Genomic DNA, 17,526 nt, shown 5'->3' on the forward strand with positions numbered 1-17,526 from the left:
AGCAACATTTTTTTTTTTTCCTTTAATCATTTGGTATGAGAGTTGTTTTATTGTCAACAAGCTTTTGATTAAACCAAAATCTTGTCGTCCCCTTTTTTCCTCCACTCCACTCCCCTTGGTTTTTCTTTTCTTCCCCCTCCCTTTCTATCTCCTCATCCCCACAACTTCCTTACATTTTCATAAAGTCAGATGCAAAGCAAAGAGAAAGCTTTTGCATTTGCTCACCCCACTGTGAGAAACATTTCTAGGAAACCAAGAAGTCCTGTTGTGGGCTGTCCATCACTTGAAAACGCGTCATAATTATAAGAGAAAATTTCTCATTGTAAACTAGAAGTAAACTTCCTGATCTTTTCATGAATTCACATTAGATGCAAAGCAAAGAGAACTTGTTTTGCATGTGCTCACACCGAAACTCTTCAAGTAAAGACGTCTCTATTTTCTAACTACAACCAAACAATAAAATAATTATGGGTTCTTAGATTTAGGTCCAAAATGATTAGTTGTCATTAAGTTTAGTCTACATAATTTTTACTTTAAATGTAAGTCATTTGACTTTTATTACTTTTTTATTATGTCGATTTTATCCATTGTTCCTACTATAAATCGCAAATTTTTATCAGTAATAGCCACTAGAAAAAGTTGAGGTTTACTAGAATTACTTTTGCATGAGAACAAGTAATTCTCTTACCAAATATTGGTTTTCAAGGAATGAAAAAATGAAAGCAGAATATGATTCCCCACTAGAAAAAGTTGAGGTTTTCAGCAAAAGGAGAAAACATCCTAGAGACTAGAGAGCACTTCACCAAAAGCATGCATTGACAGGAGGTGTCAGGGAAGTTGTGGGCTCTTCGTCACGTGAAAAAGCTTCAATAATTGAAGACAGGAAGTTTCACAGAGACTTGCTCACCATTTCATGAATTCACATTGCCTTTTTCACATCTAAGCTCTTCAAGTTAAAAAGGCTTAGCGAATCCAAAGAGAGAAACAAACACTGAAACAATTATCTTTGGCTTCCATGACCAACCGAGGAGCCTCTTCTTCTTCTGCTCGTTTCACCAAGTCATGGAAATACCATGTCTTTCTGAGCTTCAGAGGTTTAGACACTCGCTCAAATTTCACAAGCCATTTGTATAGCAATTTGCGTCTACAAGGAATTAACACCTTCATGGATGATGATGAGCTCAGAAGAGGAGAAGAAATATCAAACGCGCTTCTCACAGCAATTGAAGACTCAAAGATTTCTGTGGTTGTGTTCTCCGAAAACTATGCCTCCTCAAAATGGTGCTTGGATGAGCTTGTTAAGATTCTTGATTGCAAAGAATCAAATCAACAATTGGTCATCCCAGTTTTTTACAAGGTGAATCCATCACATGTACGGAATCATAGACTGGCTAACATGGACTGCAATAATGTAGAGAAGCTCAACAGATGGAAGGAAGCACTTTCACAAGCAGGAAAATTGGCGGGGTTCACTCTGTCCGATGAGTAAATTTCCAACCTCCTTATCCTTACATAATTAGTGCTCTAAATTCATTGTTGCTCTAAATTCTCTTCTCTTTTTTTGTGTATTATGTTCCTTAATTGCCCTTTTTAAATTAATTTTTATATAAAAATGCCATGTGATTAAATATTTCATATGCTTTTAAATTGGCAGAAATAGATCTGAAGCTGAACTGATTCATAATATCGTTCAACACATTTCACGGGAAGTAATAGACCGTACATATTTGTATGTGACAGAGTATCCAGTTGGAATGCACCGTCCTGTAGAAGATATAATTGAGCTTTTGGATTTGAGGGAAACCGATGTTCGTATGGTAGGTGTATGGGGAACTGGTGGAATTGGTAAGACCACAATTGCTACAGCTGTTTATAATTCAATTGCCCACGAATTTGAAGGCTGTTCTTTTTTGGCAAACGTCAGAGATTCTAAGGGATACAAATTACAGAGGACTCTTCTTTCTGAGATTCTAAGGGATACAAATTTGGAGGTGGCCAACGTTCATAAAGGGGCCACGATGATAAAGCAAAGGTTGAGTTGTAGAAAGGTTCTCTTGGTTCTTGATGACGTGGATGACATGGACCAGTTACACAAGTTAGTTGGGGCATGTGATTGGTTTGGTGTAGGCAGTAGAATTATCATAACAACAAGGGATAAGCAACTGTTAACTGCTCATCATGTTAATTTAATACATGAGGTCGAGATTTTAGATGATCCTGAAGCACTTGAGCTCTTCTGTTGGCATGCCTTCAAAAGAAGTGGGCCTCCTTTGGGTGATTATGTGAAACTTGCAGAACGTGCAATACGCTATGCTCAAGGCCTTCCTTTGGCTTTGAAAGTTCTCGGTTGTTGTCTATGTGGTGGAAGTATAGATAAATGGGAAGCTGCATTGGATGGTTTCAAAAGCACGAAAATTCAAGACGTTCTCAAAATAAGTTACAATGCATTGGATCACAGCGTACAGGAGGTTTTCCTTGACATTGCATGTTTCTTTAAGGGTAAAGATAGAAAGTATGTGAAAGACGCTTGTGGCCTCAACGCTGCTTATAGCATTGAAGTACTCATAGAAAAGGCCCTCATAAGTGTTGAACATGGAGATTATTATATTCGGATGCATGATTTATTAGAAGAGATGGGTAAGGACATAGTTCAGCAAGAGTCGCCCACTGAAGCCGGAGGACGTAGTAGATTGTGGTTTCATGAAGATGTCAAGCATGTTCTGACGAATAATACAGTAAGTAAATTAAATTATATATGTGAGTGTAAAGTTTTATTTAATTCAATAAGTAACACATGTTGTCTGTTAAGTAATTTTTTTTTTTTAAATAATTATAAATGCTTTGTAACACTTGGTACATTTTTCTTTTTTCTATTAGGGAACAAATAAAATCACAGGTATCATGTTAAATTTCCCCAAACAAGATGATGAGATATTCTTGGATGTTGGCAAAAGCTTCTCGAAGATGAAAAATCTTAAAATTCTCATAAACCACAATGTATGCCTTTCTGGAGATGCTAATTCTATCCCAAACAATTTGAGAGTTCTTGATTGGCCTGGATTTCCGTTCCAATTTTTTCCACCCAATTTTCGTCCAAATGGACTAGTTGTGCTCAATCTGCCTTACAGCCGCATCAAACAACTAGGGGAGGGATTGAAGGTACTTTTAAGAGGTCTTCTTTATTAACTGATTTATGTTGTAAATGTCTTCAATGCTATCCACTTGATTATTATTATTTTTTTATTTCACAGCATATGAAAAAGTTGACATCTCTGAATTTCACGGGATCTAAATTCCTAACTGAAATCCCCGACCTATCCAACAGCCCAAACTTAAGGTACTTGAAGGCGAGTTTTTGTACAAGTTTAGTCGAGGTTCATCCATCTGTTGGATATCTTGATAAACTTGAAATTTTGGACTTTTCTGCCTGCTTTGAACTCACGAAGTTTCCAAATAAAGTTGGGTTGAAATCTCTGAAATTATTTTTTCTTGACCGTTGCATAAAGTTGGAGAGTTTCCCAGAAATTGTGGACAAAATGGAATCCTTAATTGAATTGAAACTTGGTGGAACTGGTATAGAAGAGTTGCCTTCATCAATTGGAAATCTCACTGGGCTGAAAGAATTGGGCTTACATCAAAGTGCTATAGAACGGTTGCCTTCATCAATTGGAAATCTCACTGGGCTGGAAACATTGAGCTTATATGAAAGTGCTATAGAAGAGTTGCCTTCGTCAATTGGAAATCTCACTGGGCTTGAACATTTATATTTATCCGATTGTCAAAACCTTGCAAATCTGCCACAAAGTATTTATGGGTTGCAAAATCTATATTCTATTGTTCTCGATCGATGCCCAGAACTTGTCACACTTCCAAATAACTTGATCTCTGAAGGTTTATCGAGTGCAGAATCAATTCCTTTGGAGGTTCGAACCAACACAAACAGTCCACGCGATGGCCACATCGTGAGGCAGAGGGAGATGTCTTTTCAAGAGTGCAACGTATCAAATATTGATTCCTTGGAGAATTCTTGTTTCTGGTCCAACTTAGAGTCAATTGATCTATCCGAAAGCAATTTTGTCTGTCTTCCTGTGTGCATTAGCAAATGTGTCAACTTGTGGTCACTTAATTTGAGTGGTTGCAAGAGGCTTGTAGAAATTCTAGTACAACTTCCAGCATCTATAGAAATGATCTATATGGTTGATTGCATATCACTGGAAAGATTTTCAACATTGTCAAAGATATTGGAAGACGAAGACATGCAAGGCATTAGATACATGGACTTGTCTAATTGCCATAGGTTATGCGATAACCTAGGGTTGGATCTTTCAAAGATGGCAAAAATTTTATTGAATCAGGTGACATATGTATCTTTTATCTATATAATTAGTATGCATACATTACATATATTGTTAATACTAACTATGTATGCTGCAAGCTGGACTAATTAATAATAATATGCATGTGTTGTGTTGTGTTGTGTTGTGTTACAGATGAAGATGAAAGAGAGGATTACCGTTACACTACCTCACCGTGGCAGTGAAGTTCCAGAGTGGTTCACTTTTGGTGATGACTTTGATGACTATGATGAAAGTAAATTTCATTACGTTGACTTTGATGGCAGGAGTGTTCGTAATTACAAACTTCCTATTGAAATTCCTTGGACTTCCGTATTGGAGACCACAAAATTGGTTTTGTTTGCTGTTTGGGAAATTACGGAATCATTTGATGGCCATTGTTATCTTGAATATGATTTGGATGGTTATGAAGGTCATCTGGATCTGTTTACAATAGAGACAGGGGAAGGTAATGTGTGGCTGAAATGTATTCCAATTTCTTACTGTGAACAAATATTAAAGACGCCTATTTTTCGAGTTAAAGTTAAGGGCAAAGGGTTGCACATCAAAAGCATTGGGGCCCACCTGGCTCCTATCAGTATGTCAAAGGATGGTGATGATGATGGCAAACATTTTGATGAAAATGAATCAGATGAATCAGATGATGATGATGTAGGTGATGAAGTTGGACCCAAAATTGATTTCGTGGTGACTTTGATGACTATGATGAAAGTAAATTTGATTACGTTGATGACTATGGCAGGAGTGTTCGTAATTACAAACTTCCTATTGAAATTCTTTTGACTTCCGTATTGGAGAACACAAAATTGGTTTTGTTTGCTGTTTGGGAAATTACGGAATCATTTTATAGCTATTGTTCTCTTGAATTTTATTTGGGTAGTTATAAATATCGGATATATCTGCATGAAAGAGAGACAGGGGAAAGTAATGTGTGTTTGGCATGTATTCCAATTTCTTGCCATGAGCCTATTTGTCAAGTTAAAGTTACCGGCAAAGGGTTGCACATCAAAAGAATGGGGGCCCACCTGGCTCCCATCAGTATGTCAAAGGATGGTGATGATGATGGCAAACATATTGATTAAAATGAATTAGATGATGTAGGTGATGAAGTTGGACCCAGAAAGAGAACAAAGATATGACCTCTGTCTGCATTTCAATGTGAGTTCGCATCACTTTATTTTATTTTATTTTTTATTATTAACCTCCCTTTCAGCACAAAATTGGTAATGAGTTTTTATTTTTTAATATTTTTACGTGTTGTATTGATGTTTACCATTTAGTGTGTTTCAATCATAGAAGAATTCTAAGGTAATTATGTTTTGTGTACTCTCTCAGGTGTTGATGTTCAAAACTTACTTCGAGTTTGGACCAAAAGGTGAGCGGCTTTACTACGATGTTGAAAATTGACTTTGATCTTACATGGTAGATATAACTGAGTTAGTATATAAGTAGGCTGTTTGCTCATGCCTCATTTGTTTTTATCTTGCAGATTATTGAGTGAGTCATCTTCCACTGGGAAGAGATTATAAATGTTCGTTTTTGTATCGATGACAGCTGATAGTTGGATGCCACATCTAAGTAATCAAGGCATCGGTCTGATTAACTATGCGTGAATTATTGAACACAAAACCACCATGTACCCATGTTGTTGGTGGCGAACATGAATAATGCAAAAATCGGGATGGCCATGTTGAGAAAGGGGAACCCATCTCTGTTTGGATATCTATTGCCCATATCCAATTTCTTCACCCCCAATATGTTTCTAAGATTCTTTTTTTGTTTTTAGAAATGCAAAGTGTGTAACCTTTCTGAATAGAATGTGAGTGAATTTGAGTCTGACGATAGGGAGGAGATTATATATATATATTTTTTAAGAGATTTCCTATATTTACCTACAGGGGTAGGGAGGAGATTTGCTATATTTACCTACAAGTTCACTTATTCTAGTAATAATAAATATAATTTTTCATATATATTTTAAGGTACTTTTAGCAATATATTTCATATCAAATTAATTTGATTTCACCACTTAGTCAAATTCTGATTTTTTATCTAAGCTATTGCATGTATTTTTTATTATTTTCGTACCTGAAATTTGAGACTCGGTATTGAATTGGGAAAATTATAGTTTATGGTGGGTAATCCAAAGAAAATTATATATTTTAAATTGAAAAAAATACAAAATATATTGCACATTCCTTTATGTAAGAGTAAATAAATTTTTATTTTTAATAGTCTTCCAAATCATACGAATGCATTTTTTTCATGTATTATAAACGGATTTTTTTCAATGAAGCCCATATTTTTCAACAATAAAAAAAAAGAGTTGATTTTCCCACTTTCCTTTTCTCTACTTACACTCCTTTTTGCTTTTTAATACTTTTTAATCAATTTTATTCTTTTTTGTTCTTTCTCTTTCCTATTCTACTCTTACTCTACATTAATTTCTTTTTACTTCATTTTAATATTATTTCCTTTTCTTTTTCTAAATAAATAATAATTTTTAAGCAAATATAAAATATAAATAAATATATAAACTTAAAAATAAAAATAAAAAACCATCTCTATCTGCTCCCACCTTCTTCCCCAAATCCTAGCACCCCATCTTCTCCTCCTTGCACGCCACCATCTCATCACCGTCACCCACACCTTACTTCGTCATCACCACTAGTCGCCCCCACCCAAGCCTCCCCTCTCCGTTTTTTGGGTTGGTTTGTTTGTTTTTTTTTTTCTTTTCGTTTAGCAAAAAATTAAAAATTAAACAAATATCCCTCTCTCTCTTCCCAATAGTGATAGCCCAGAACCCCAACCCAAGAGCCCCCATCTCCGCCATGTTTCAATATGTAGACCTCCACTTTGCCGCCATGGCTCCATTCATACACCAACCCAAGAGCCCCCATCCCAATGGGTTGTTTTGTTGATTTCCTGAACTCGACAAAACAAGAAAAATTTCACACTCCATTGTTCCACTCCACCCATCCTCCCAATTCGACATCGACGAGATAGAAAACCTAATCAACGCCAACGTCCAATCTTGCCTTCTGGGTTCAGGTCCCCTGACATCGATGATTTCTTCTTGTTATTCTCCATGGTTGTTTTGTGTTTTTCTTTAATGTAATTGAGGAAGAAGAATAGGAGGAGATTTTTGGCTTTGGAAGTTCTTGGTTGTTGTCTATGTGGTGGAAGTATAGATAAATGGGAAGCTGCATTGGATGGTTTCAAAAGCAAGAAAATTCAAGACGTTCTCAAAATAAGTTACAATGCATTGGATCACAGCGTACAGGAGGTTTTCCTTGACATTGCATGTTTCTTTAAGGGTAAAGATACAAAGTATGTGAAAGACGCTTGTGGCCTCAACGCTAGTTATAGCATTGAAGTACTCATAGAAAAGGCCCTCATAAGTGTTGAACATAGTTCATCCGATAATTATATTTGGATGCATGATTTATTAGAAGAGATGGGTAAGGACATAGTTCAGCAAGAGTCGCCCACTGAAGCCGGAGGACGTAGCAGATTGTGGTTTCATGAAGATGTCAAGCATGTTCTGACGAATAATACAGTAAGTAAATTAAATTATATATGTGAGTGTAAAGTTTTATTTAATTCAATAAGTAACACATGTTGTCTGTTAAGTATAATTTTTTTTTTTTTAATAATTATAAATGCTTTGTAACACTTGGTACATTTTTCTTTTTTCTATTAGGGAACAAATAAAATCACAGGTATCATGTTAAATTTCCCCAAACAAGATGATAAGATATTCTTGGATGTTGGCAAAAGCTTCTCGAAGATGAAAAATCTTAAAATTCTCATAAACCACAATGTATGCCTTTCTGGAGATGCTAGTTCTATCGCAAACAATTTGAGAGTTCTTGATTGGCGTGGATTTCCGTTCCAATTTTTTCCACCCAATTTTCGTCCAAATGGACTAGTTGTGCTCAGTCTGCCTGACAGCCGCATCAAACAACTAGGGGAGGGATTGAAGGTACTTTTAAGAGGTCTCCTTTATTAACTGATTTATGTTGTAAATGTCTTCAATGCTATCCACTTGATTATTATTATTTTTTTATTTCACAGCATATGAAAAAGTTGACATCTCTGAATTTCAAGGGATCTAACTTCCTAACTGAAATCCCCCACCTATCCAGCAGCCCAAACTTAAGGTACTTGAATGCGAGTTTGTGTACAAGTTTAGTCGAGGTTCATCCATCTGTTGGATATCTTGATAAACTTGAAAAATTGGACTTTCATTGCTGCTCTGAACTCACGAAGTTTCCAAATAAAGTTGGGTTGAAATCTCTGAAATCATTTTCTCTTCACGGTTGCATAAAGTTGGAGAGCTTCCCAGAAATTGTGGACAAAATGGAATCCTTAATTAAATTGGAACTTAGTGCAACTGCTATAGAAGAGTTGCCTTCATCAATTGGAAATCTCACTGGGCTTGAACAATTAGTTTTGCAAGGATGTGAAAACCTTGCAAATCTGCCACAAAGTATTTATGGGTTGCAAAACCTACATTTTATTCATCTCGATCGATGCCCAAAACTTGTCACAATGCCAAATAACTTGATCTCTGAAGGTTTATCGAGTGCAGAATCACTTCCTTTGGAGGTTCGAACCAATACAAACAGTCCTCGCTATGGCAACTTCTTGAGGCAGGGGAAGATGTCTTTTGAAGGGTGCAATGTATCAAATATTGATTCCTTGGAGAATTTTTGTTTCTGGTCCAACTTTGTGACAATTGATCTATCCGAAAGCAATTTTGTCAGTCTTCCTGTGTGCATTAGCAAATGTGTCAACTTGTGGTCGCTTAATTTGAGGGGTTGCATAGGAAAGAAAAAGAAAAAGAAAAAGAAATAAGGGTAGAATAGGAAAGAAAAAGAAAAAGAAATAATAAATAAAAAAGTAATAAAAATAAAAAGGAGTGGGAAAATCAGTTCCCTTGGTGAAATATAGAAAGAATCATTGTTAAAATAAACAAGCTATTCTAACTCAATAATATTGATTGGTGAAAGAAAATAAACAATAATGCAACCTTTTTTTTTATTTTTATAGTACAAGTAATAGTCTAAATTAGAGGGAAAATGGATTTCTCACGCATGCACACAACTATGATGTGGTGGGGATTCAAATCGGAGACCTCTCATCTACATGTCAAGACCCTTTTTTAACTGGGCTAGACCCCTTTTTTCACTAGATTCTATCTTTTATTTTATATGTTAAATTATGAGTCACGAGACAAGCGAAGGTCGACTTGCTCCTAGAAAAGGCGGAACTCAGAGCGCTTACGCTCTTCAACCATCTGTTTGCGGAGCTCGTCCAACTTCTTCTGCTCGGCCTCGTGCTTTTGCTCTGCCTTCCACGCGTTCTCTGTGTTCCGAACGCACTCTGTTTGCCGTCCCTTCTTGTTCAGAAATTTCAACGCCATTCTTTTTCTTCTGCTGTTGCTGCTTCAATATTCGAATGAATGAACGAAAAGGTTGAATTTAAATGATCAATTTCAATTTCAATTGCGCAGTCTCTCTTCGTCTGAGTTTTATGCTTGGAAAGTGTTATATCTTGGATTAATTTTTTTTTTCCTAAAAAATATCAAATCAGATGATATTTTATTATAATTTTTTTAAAATTGTTTGTGTATAGTGTATTTTTCAATAATACGTATACATGTTTTGACTAAAAAAAAAAAATTTTTTTGAGAGTTGATTTTCCCACTCTCCTTTTCTCTGCTTACACTCCCTTTTATTTTTTATTACTTTTTAATTAATTTTATTCTTTTTTATTTTTTCTCTTTCCTATTTTATCTTTACTTGAATTAAGATATTTTGATAATTGAAATTAAGAAAAGTTAACAAAAAATAAAAAACAAAAAATAAAATTTGTGATTTTAATTTCAGCTCTTGTAATATTAAGCAAATGATTTTTGATCTTTCTCTCTGAAGCTAACCACACATAACCCACCGCTCACCACCGCCTAGGGTTGGCAATGGGTGGTGTCATGTCGGGATAATAAACGTGTTAAGAATGCTCAACCCAAACCCAACCCATTTAATAAACGTGTCGTGTCGGGTTCGGGTCGTCTTTTATCGTGCGGGTTTCAAGTCGTGTAACGAGTTCATAAATAATAACATGCATGTTACAAAACTCACAACCGAAAAAATTTTAATTAAAAAAAAACATAGAGAGTAGAGAAAATATAAGGAAAAGAAAGAAAAAAAGAAAGAAAGAAAGAGAGCAAGAGAAGATTGAAGGAAAGAAAGAAAGAAAAAAGAGAGATGAGAGAAAACTAAAGAGAAGGAAAAAAAAAAAGAAAAAAAAAAGGAGTGAAGAGGAAAGGAAAAGAGAGAAAAAAAAAAAAAAAAGAGGAGAAAGAAGAAAGAAGAAAAAAAGAGGAGAAGAGAGACGGAAAAGAAAGGAAAACATAAAAGAAAAAGAAACATTGTAAATATCAAAAGGCATACCATAAAATCACAAAGTTGTTTGTAGCACAGTGGATAAGATGTTTGAGAGAAATGAGGATGGTAGGGATTAGAAACCCCTTGTGTGTGTGTGTGCTGAAGTCTCAATTTGTCTTTATTTTTCAGAGAGTTTGCGAGTTGTACACGAGTTGACACGACCCGTTTAATAAAAGGGTTAGATAGGTATTATAGCGGGTTAACGGGTTGACCCGAAACCCACCCATTTATTAAATGAGTCAGAACGGGTTGACCCGAAATTGACCTGTTTTTTTATCGTGCGGATTGAACCTGCTAATTTCTCATGCGTGTATCGGGTCGTGTCCGAAATTACCACCCCACCGCCCACCTCGTCTCCCTCTCTATTATGTCTTTCCTTCTTCCCCCATCCGCATGCCCAGCCCCAACAAAACAAGCTCGCCACAACCTCTCCAAAGCTTATGTTCCTCTTCAATGTCCACCACCATTGACAAGACCCAACCCAAATTCCGCTTTGGAATCCGAGCCGGACCCTGTGCATGTCCGACACCTGGCCGATGTCAAGCACGAATGATCTAATTGCCTTTCTATACAAAGCACGATAAAATAACAAGGTTGACTTCTACCGAAAAATCGGTAGACTCTCCCTTGTAACTGGATCAATACCAAAACATTTACACCTGCCAAACAAGTGTATATATATATATATATATATATATATATATATACAACCAACTGCCAGTATACGCATATATACATTCCAACTGTTAAATTCTAAGTCTAGGGCAAAATATCAGAGCGCCTACTAAAAATTTATAAGGAGCCAATCCTTTAGAAAAACAAAAGTCCTACATCAAAAAGGAAAGCGCTGAAGGTGGAAAATGGCCCGATGGTGGATCCCTGTGCACGCCTACTGTCTAGGGCGCAAAACATTAAAAAGAGTGAGTGGACCCAAAAACAAAATTTAGAAATCGGTGTAATCCTACCCAACCATCAGCTAGAGCATGGAAAATAGTCGAAAATCCATACCTTAATTGCCTGGAATGGTGGCCGGAGGCGTTCGAAAAGATAGAAGGAAAACGGTTCGAAATCTGGCCGGATTTTCGCAAAATTCGGTGGCTGCACAGGCTGTTGGCAGCGGAGATTGGTTGGGTTAGGACGGCGAGGCCTCACCGGTCATTTCAAGACCGGACCCAGCTCCGGTGGTGGACCACGGTGGCGGCGACGGCTCCAAGAGCTGCTCGGCTGTTAAAAAAAAAATGGGAGGAGGGGTTCTGCGTGCCCAGCCAGGAGAGAGAGAGAGAGAGAGAGAGAGAGAGAGAGAGAGAGAGAGAGAGAGAGAGAGAGAGAGAATGATGTTTTAAAATATGATTTTTTTTCAAATTATCGTTTTGCCCCTCGGAGTATTTTAACCGTATTTCTTTCATTAAAGCTCCGATTAGAGCCCACTTCGTGTCTATAGACTCATTTCGTCGTGCTCTATGCAACGGTGTGTGGAATTGTCAAATTCCTTCTCGGTCAAAAAGTCAACCTTTCTTTAATAAATTATTCCGAGTGCAAAATTGTCTTTTCTTCTTAATAAATTAATAATTAATATTAATTTAAGTTTGGGTTATTACAACCATCCCCAGCCAGATCCCATCAGCCCTATTTCGCTCTCTAACCAAGTACAAGTTAAGGCGTAAAGGGAAAATTATTGTACTGGATTGAACTCATTCTCTCTTTTCAATTTTTCGTTTTTAAATTTGCATACAGAGTAGAGAATTTGTTTTTGAAATAGGGGAGAGTTCGACTTAATGAGATGCAGGGCAAGAGGGGGCAAATTCAATTTTGTGAGTGTCAACACTGTGATACGATTTGGGTGGTCACTGCGATTCTTGTGGTTTGTTTGCAGTTGGGTTGGTGGTGATGATGAAGCTGGGGGCACGGGGATGAGGGAGGCCAGATCTGGCCTTTGTGGGTCGGCCCATGGGTTGGGATTAGGAAGGGGGCTGGGCAGTGGTGCAGCGGGGCAGAAGAAGATGAGGGGTGGAGGCGTGGGGGGTTTTGAGTTTTTTTTTTTTTTCAACAAGGGTTTAGATGGTGAGGGTAGAATAGGAAATAAAAAGAAAAAACGAATAAAATTAATTAAAAAATATTTAAAAAATAAAATGGAGTATAAGTAGAGAAAAAGGGAGCTGAAAAATCAGCTCTCTTCACCAAAAATAAAGAAACATTCCTTCTATAGCTTTGCATGCTTTGTATACTTGTTTAGCTATCCTGTCAACATGACAAAATTACATGAATCTCCCTCTGCTCTAAGACAAAATTTACCTACCCTACTCTATAATATCCAACAAAGACTTTAGGACAGCCGTATAGGAAAAAAAGACAAAAACAAGGACAGATAGCTTCCTAGTTTGACTTCACACTTGACAATTGCATTGGTCCTAACAAGAAAGATAGAAAGCAATCTCAGCCTCTATATTTACGTTCTTTATTAGATTTTGCCTTTGATGACAGATAAAGGATAAACGGGCAGCTGGAGGTGCTGTTCTGAAAGCTCTCTTGTTGACCTTGTTCATGGCTAGCTCTTGGTCACAGTGTCCTCCTTTTGAGTTTTCAAGCAAGTACTACCACGTGGCAGGAGATGGTGGTGGCTGTGTGAGGCAAACCAGCTTCTTTGGAGGCAAACCCGTGCTCAATCAGGGCGTTGGTTATTCTGTGATTCTTGGCTTTGGAGCCTTCTTTGCTGTCTTCACATCTTTCCTGGTATTCGTCACTTGTTCATTTTAGTATGGAGTAAAAGAGATGTCATTATTGATGTTTTTTTTGTCTGTTTATTAAACCTTTTCACTAAATAAAATATAAAAAACTAAATTTACCTTTTACCAATGTCATTTACCATATCCTAATTTCTTGGTTTCTTTATTTGTTCTTTTGGGACGAGGTAGACACTTCAATGGGTGGAGAGACTCAAGAAGTTATATATAGCGACGACACTGTGACATAAAATATTGGTTTACATCGGAGTTTTGGTCTAAACCCCTATATGTTGTTCACTAAACAGAATTGAGTTATTAGACATTGCCGGGATTTGGTGAAACTTGTGGTATCTAATTGATATGGATTGAAACTTAAAACATTGATTGAACATAGTAGTTCCATTTGTGATTCTAACAACTATCTTGATCATACTCTAGCTTCTTACAATTCAATCCATGTCTCTAATAAAATGTAAACTAAGAAACTGTTTATGTAATCACATAATGCTGGACCCTTATCGTGTTAAACAATCTATTCTTTAACCTCCACCATTGTATTTTCGTATGCTTTAAAAACACAAAAATTTTAGTTACCAGTAACCAGAATAGGACTTATGGTGTACTTGCCTGTTCCTGAAAACAATGCAAGATGTTGATGCCTCGTATGTTTATCTGTGGGTCAGGTGTGGCTGGAGAAGCGATATGTCGGTTCCAAGCACACATCTGAATGGTTCAACACTGCAGGAAGAAATGTTAAAACAGGACTCATTGCCAGTGTGATTGTATCCCAGGTACAGTCCCTAGCACGTAAACCATTTACGGATTTTAATGGAAAAGTTTTATTTCTTGAGATGATTTTGGGGGACTGATTGCTCTTCCTTTGTGTTGAAAATTTGTGCAGTGGACTTGGGCTGCCACAATCTTGCAAAGTTCAAATGTTGCTTGGGAGTATGGAGTAAGTGGACCTTTTTGGTATGCTAGCGGGGCTACAATTCAGGCATGTCCAAGCTGTTTCCTTCTGTTGATTGTTAGAGATATGAATAATCTTCATATAAGAGAAAATTAAGGCACGTTAGACTAACAACTTAATGTTCCTAATAATTAGGTACTCTTGTTTGGTATAATAGCTATAGAGATCAAGAGAAAGGCTCCTCACGCTCACACTGTTTGCGAAATAGTGAAAGCTCGGTATGTGTGGTTAGATAAACCAAAAGATAAGATTCATTAAGTTCCATCCCTCCCTTACGGGGACTTGTATTCTAAAGCTCATAGTTCACTAATTAATGTTATGAATAACATTCCTCTTCAGCTGGGGCACAGCAGCACACATTGTCTTCCTCAGTTTCTGCTTTTTGACAAACATTATTGTAACTGCAATGCTGCTGCTCGGAGGTTCAGCTGTGGTAAATGCACTTACCGGTGTAAACATCTATGCTGCTAGCTTCCTGATACCTCTTGGAGTAATTGTCTACACATTAGCTGGAGGACTAAAAGCTACCTTCTTGGCAAGCTACATACATTCTGTTATAGGTAGTCATTTAAATTTCTTTTATAATGCCCTTGATGCAGTTGATATGTTTTCTCTTTAGTCTAATTCATGTCATCCTGAGATATGTGTTCTTGGTTTGGTTTCAGTTCATGTGGTACTAGTCATATTCGTTTACCTTGTATACATTGCAAGCAGTGAGCTCGGTAGCCCTAGCATCGTGTACAACCGTCTGGTAGAGTTAGCGAGTAAATCAAGGATTTGTAAGGAGCCTGTTTCTCATCATGGACAGTCTTGTGGTCCTGCTAGTGGGAATTATAAAGGGTCGTACCTAACAATGTTAAGTTCTGGAGGGCTAGTGTTTGGGATTATCAACATAGTCGGAAACTTTGGCACTGTTTTTGTTGATAATGTAAGTTGATCAATAGATTACAAGCAACTAAGCAGACATCTTTTAAATGTCTTAAGTTCAAAATTTGTCACATTTTACAAGTTACATTGAAAACTTCAGGGATACTGGGTAAGTGCAATAGCTGCACGGCCTTCATCAACGCATAAGGGCTACCTGCTAGGTGGACTTGTCTGGTTTGCGGTCCCATTCTCATTGGCAACATCATTGGGACTGGGAGCACTGGCACTTGATCTACCAGTTACAGAAAGTGAAGCAAGTCGCGGACTTGTTCCTCCTGCCACAGCTATAGCTTTGATGGGAAAAGGAGGATCTGTGCTTCTTCTTACTATGCTTTTCATGTAAGTTCAAGCATAAATGTTTTCGAGTCAACGAACATAGCATGCCAAAACATAGAAGAATTGAACTGTAGTAAAGTATTTATCTTACTTGTCTTTGATTTTACTTGAATTTTTTATTTTTTATTTTTGGATCTGGAGACAGTTTATCTTGTTGAGCACAATTTAATACATTTACTGTCAGGATGTATTGAACACTTGAGGATTACCTAACTCTGTTGCACTTTCTGTTTCAATGTCTTTATGGTTTTGATAATTCAACTCTCTTATATGTTGAGCAGGGCAGTGACATCAGCTGGTTCTTCAGAGCTTATAGCAGTATCCTCATTATGCACATACGATATCTACCGTACATACATAAACCCGGATGCAAGCGGGAAGAAAATCCTCCAGGTATCAAGGGGTGTCATCCTTGCTTTTGGATGCTTTATGGGGATGTTAGCAGTAATACTAAACAAGGCTGGAGTTTCATTGGGTTGGATGTATCTGGCCATGGGAGTGCTCATTGGTTCAGCAGTTATTCCCATTGCGTTTATGCTTCTATGGAGAAAGGCAAATGCAATTGGTGCAATTCTAGGAGCAACTGTTGGCTGTGTTCTTGGGATCATCACTTGGCTATCTGTTACAAAAATCGAGTATGGCCGCGTAAATCTTGACACAACTGGTCGAAACGCGCCGATGCTTGCTGGAAACCTTGTCTCTATACTTACTGGTGGAGCCATACATGCTATCTGCAGCTTCTTGTCACCACAAAACTATGATTGGGGCACCACTAAGAAGATCACTGTGGTTGAGAAAGAAAAGAGTGATCTACCAGCAGAAGAGTACAAGGAGGAAAAATTGTTGAGAGCAAAGGCATGGATTGTGAAATGGGGTGTTGGCTTTACTGTGGTCATTGTTTTATTGTGGCCTCTTCTCACTCTTCCAGCAGGTAAACTTTGGAGAACTTATTAAGATTGCAGATGGTAACAGTTTATAAGAACATAGATGTCTGTCAGAAGATAAATAGTGCATGGACTTCCCCAAATGTTTCTTATTGATATTTCATAAATTGTTTCTGAATGCAGGGGATTTCAGTTTAGGGTACTTCACATTCTGGGCAGTCATTGCAATAGCATGGGGTACGATAGGTTCAATTGCAATCATTGCATTACCGATAGTAGAAAGCTGGGCAACGATCAAGAGTGTCATTCTCGGCATGTTTACAAATGACAGACTCATGGAAAAGGTCGAGGAAATGAATTTGAGGCTGCACACAATCATGCTGGCTATACCTGACTCAGAGAAGATTTACTTGCTTGAGAAAGAGAAGGCTAAAAGGAAAGAAGCATCAGAGCAAGAAACCTCTTTTTCTGCTGCAGGACAAGCATGAGACTTGGTCAGCGGTTGAAGACTACATATAGTGGCAATCAAATTGGCTTTAAGGTAACCAAACATATGAATGTGCTTTTTCTGGGGATAATGCTTGGGGTACTGAGGATCAATGTTGAGCCTCTTAACTCCTTTCCGCATTTGTGAAGAATTTAATCAAACTGTAATCTTTGACAACAACAAAATCAAACTGTAATGAAGAATTGTATTATCAAGCAACAGCTTTTGAAGTTCACTGCATGAAGTGGATGAATTGGTATCAGTCTTTTCATTTCAACATTTTCAGCATCTTTTAGACTCGTCAGTTGTAAGGTTGCTAGGGTTTTGAACTGATAATCTACCAATTTGTATGTTCAAAAAATCATCGCAGTTTTGAGCTCAATGTCATTCTT

General features: G+C 37.3%; 2 protein-coding genes and 1 long non-coding RNA gene across 3 annotated transcripts in view; all 3 read left to right on the forward strand.

Moving 5' to 3' along the window:
* The window catches only part of LOC117627519 (disease resistance protein RPV1-like), a 14,451-nt gene extending 4,629 nt beyond the window's left edge, over positions 1 to 9,822 (forward strand). Inside the window, exons 3-6 of the mRNA XM_034359639.1 lie at positions 7,520 to 7,914; positions 8,059 to 8,340; positions 8,433 to 9,177; positions 9,587 to 9,822. Coding sequence (XP_034215530.1) covers positions 7,520 to 7,914; positions 8,059 to 8,340; positions 8,433 to 9,177; positions 9,587 to 9,822 — 1,658 coding nt within the window. The remainder of the gene's footprint in view (positions 1 to 7,519; positions 7,915 to 8,058; positions 8,341 to 8,432; positions 9,178 to 9,586) is intronic.
* On the forward strand, positions 4,958 to 6,201 carry LOC117627365. The gene is made up of 3 exons (XR_004585764.1): positions 4,958 to 5,010; positions 5,457 to 5,513; positions 5,691 to 6,201. It is a non-coding gene; the product is annotated as an uncharacterized LOC117627365 (long non-coding RNA).
* A 3,344-nt stretch (positions 9,823 to 13,166) lies between the features above and the next one.
* Positions 13,167 to 17,396, forward strand: LOC117628666 (urea-proton symporter DUR3). The gene is made up of 10 exons (XM_034361163.1): positions 13,167 to 13,248; positions 13,292 to 13,537; positions 14,214 to 14,321; positions 14,432 to 14,527; positions 14,636 to 14,718; positions 14,840 to 15,060; positions 15,166 to 15,428; positions 15,528 to 15,766; positions 16,045 to 16,694; positions 16,831 to 17,396. Exons 2-10 carry the CDS (start codon positions 13,349 to 13,351, stop codon positions 17,133 to 17,135), a joined length of 2,154 nt encoding a protein of 717 aa, XP_034217054.1. The 5' UTR covers positions 13,167 to 13,248; positions 13,292 to 13,348; the 3' UTR covers positions 17,136 to 17,396.
* The last annotated feature ends 130 nt before the right edge of the window (positions 17,397 to 17,526 follow it).

This window comes from Prunus dulcis, chromosome 5, assembly GCF_902201215.1.
Source record: "Prunus dulcis chromosome 5, ALMONDv2, whole genome shotgun sequence".
NCBI classification, from domain to species: domain Eukaryota; kingdom Viridiplantae; phylum Streptophyta; class Magnoliopsida; order Rosales; family Rosaceae; genus Prunus; species Prunus dulcis.

What these genes read in the sequence shown, in the direction of transcription:
- LOC117628666 (XM_034361163.1), top strand. Translation starts at nt 13,349, where the DNA reads ATGGCTAGCTCTTGGTCACAGTGTCCTCCTTTTGAGTTTTCAAGCAAG. An exon ending in CTAGCGGGGCTACAATTCAG is followed by an intron (nt 14,528 to 14,635) that starts GCATGTCCAAGC and finishes CCTAATAATTAG; the next exon opens with GTACTCTTGTTTGGTATAAT. An exon ending in CTTCTTACTATGCTTTTCAT is followed by an intron (nt 15,767 to 16,044) that starts GTAAGTTCAAGC and finishes TATGTTGAGCAG; the next exon opens with GGCAGTGACATCAGCTGGTT.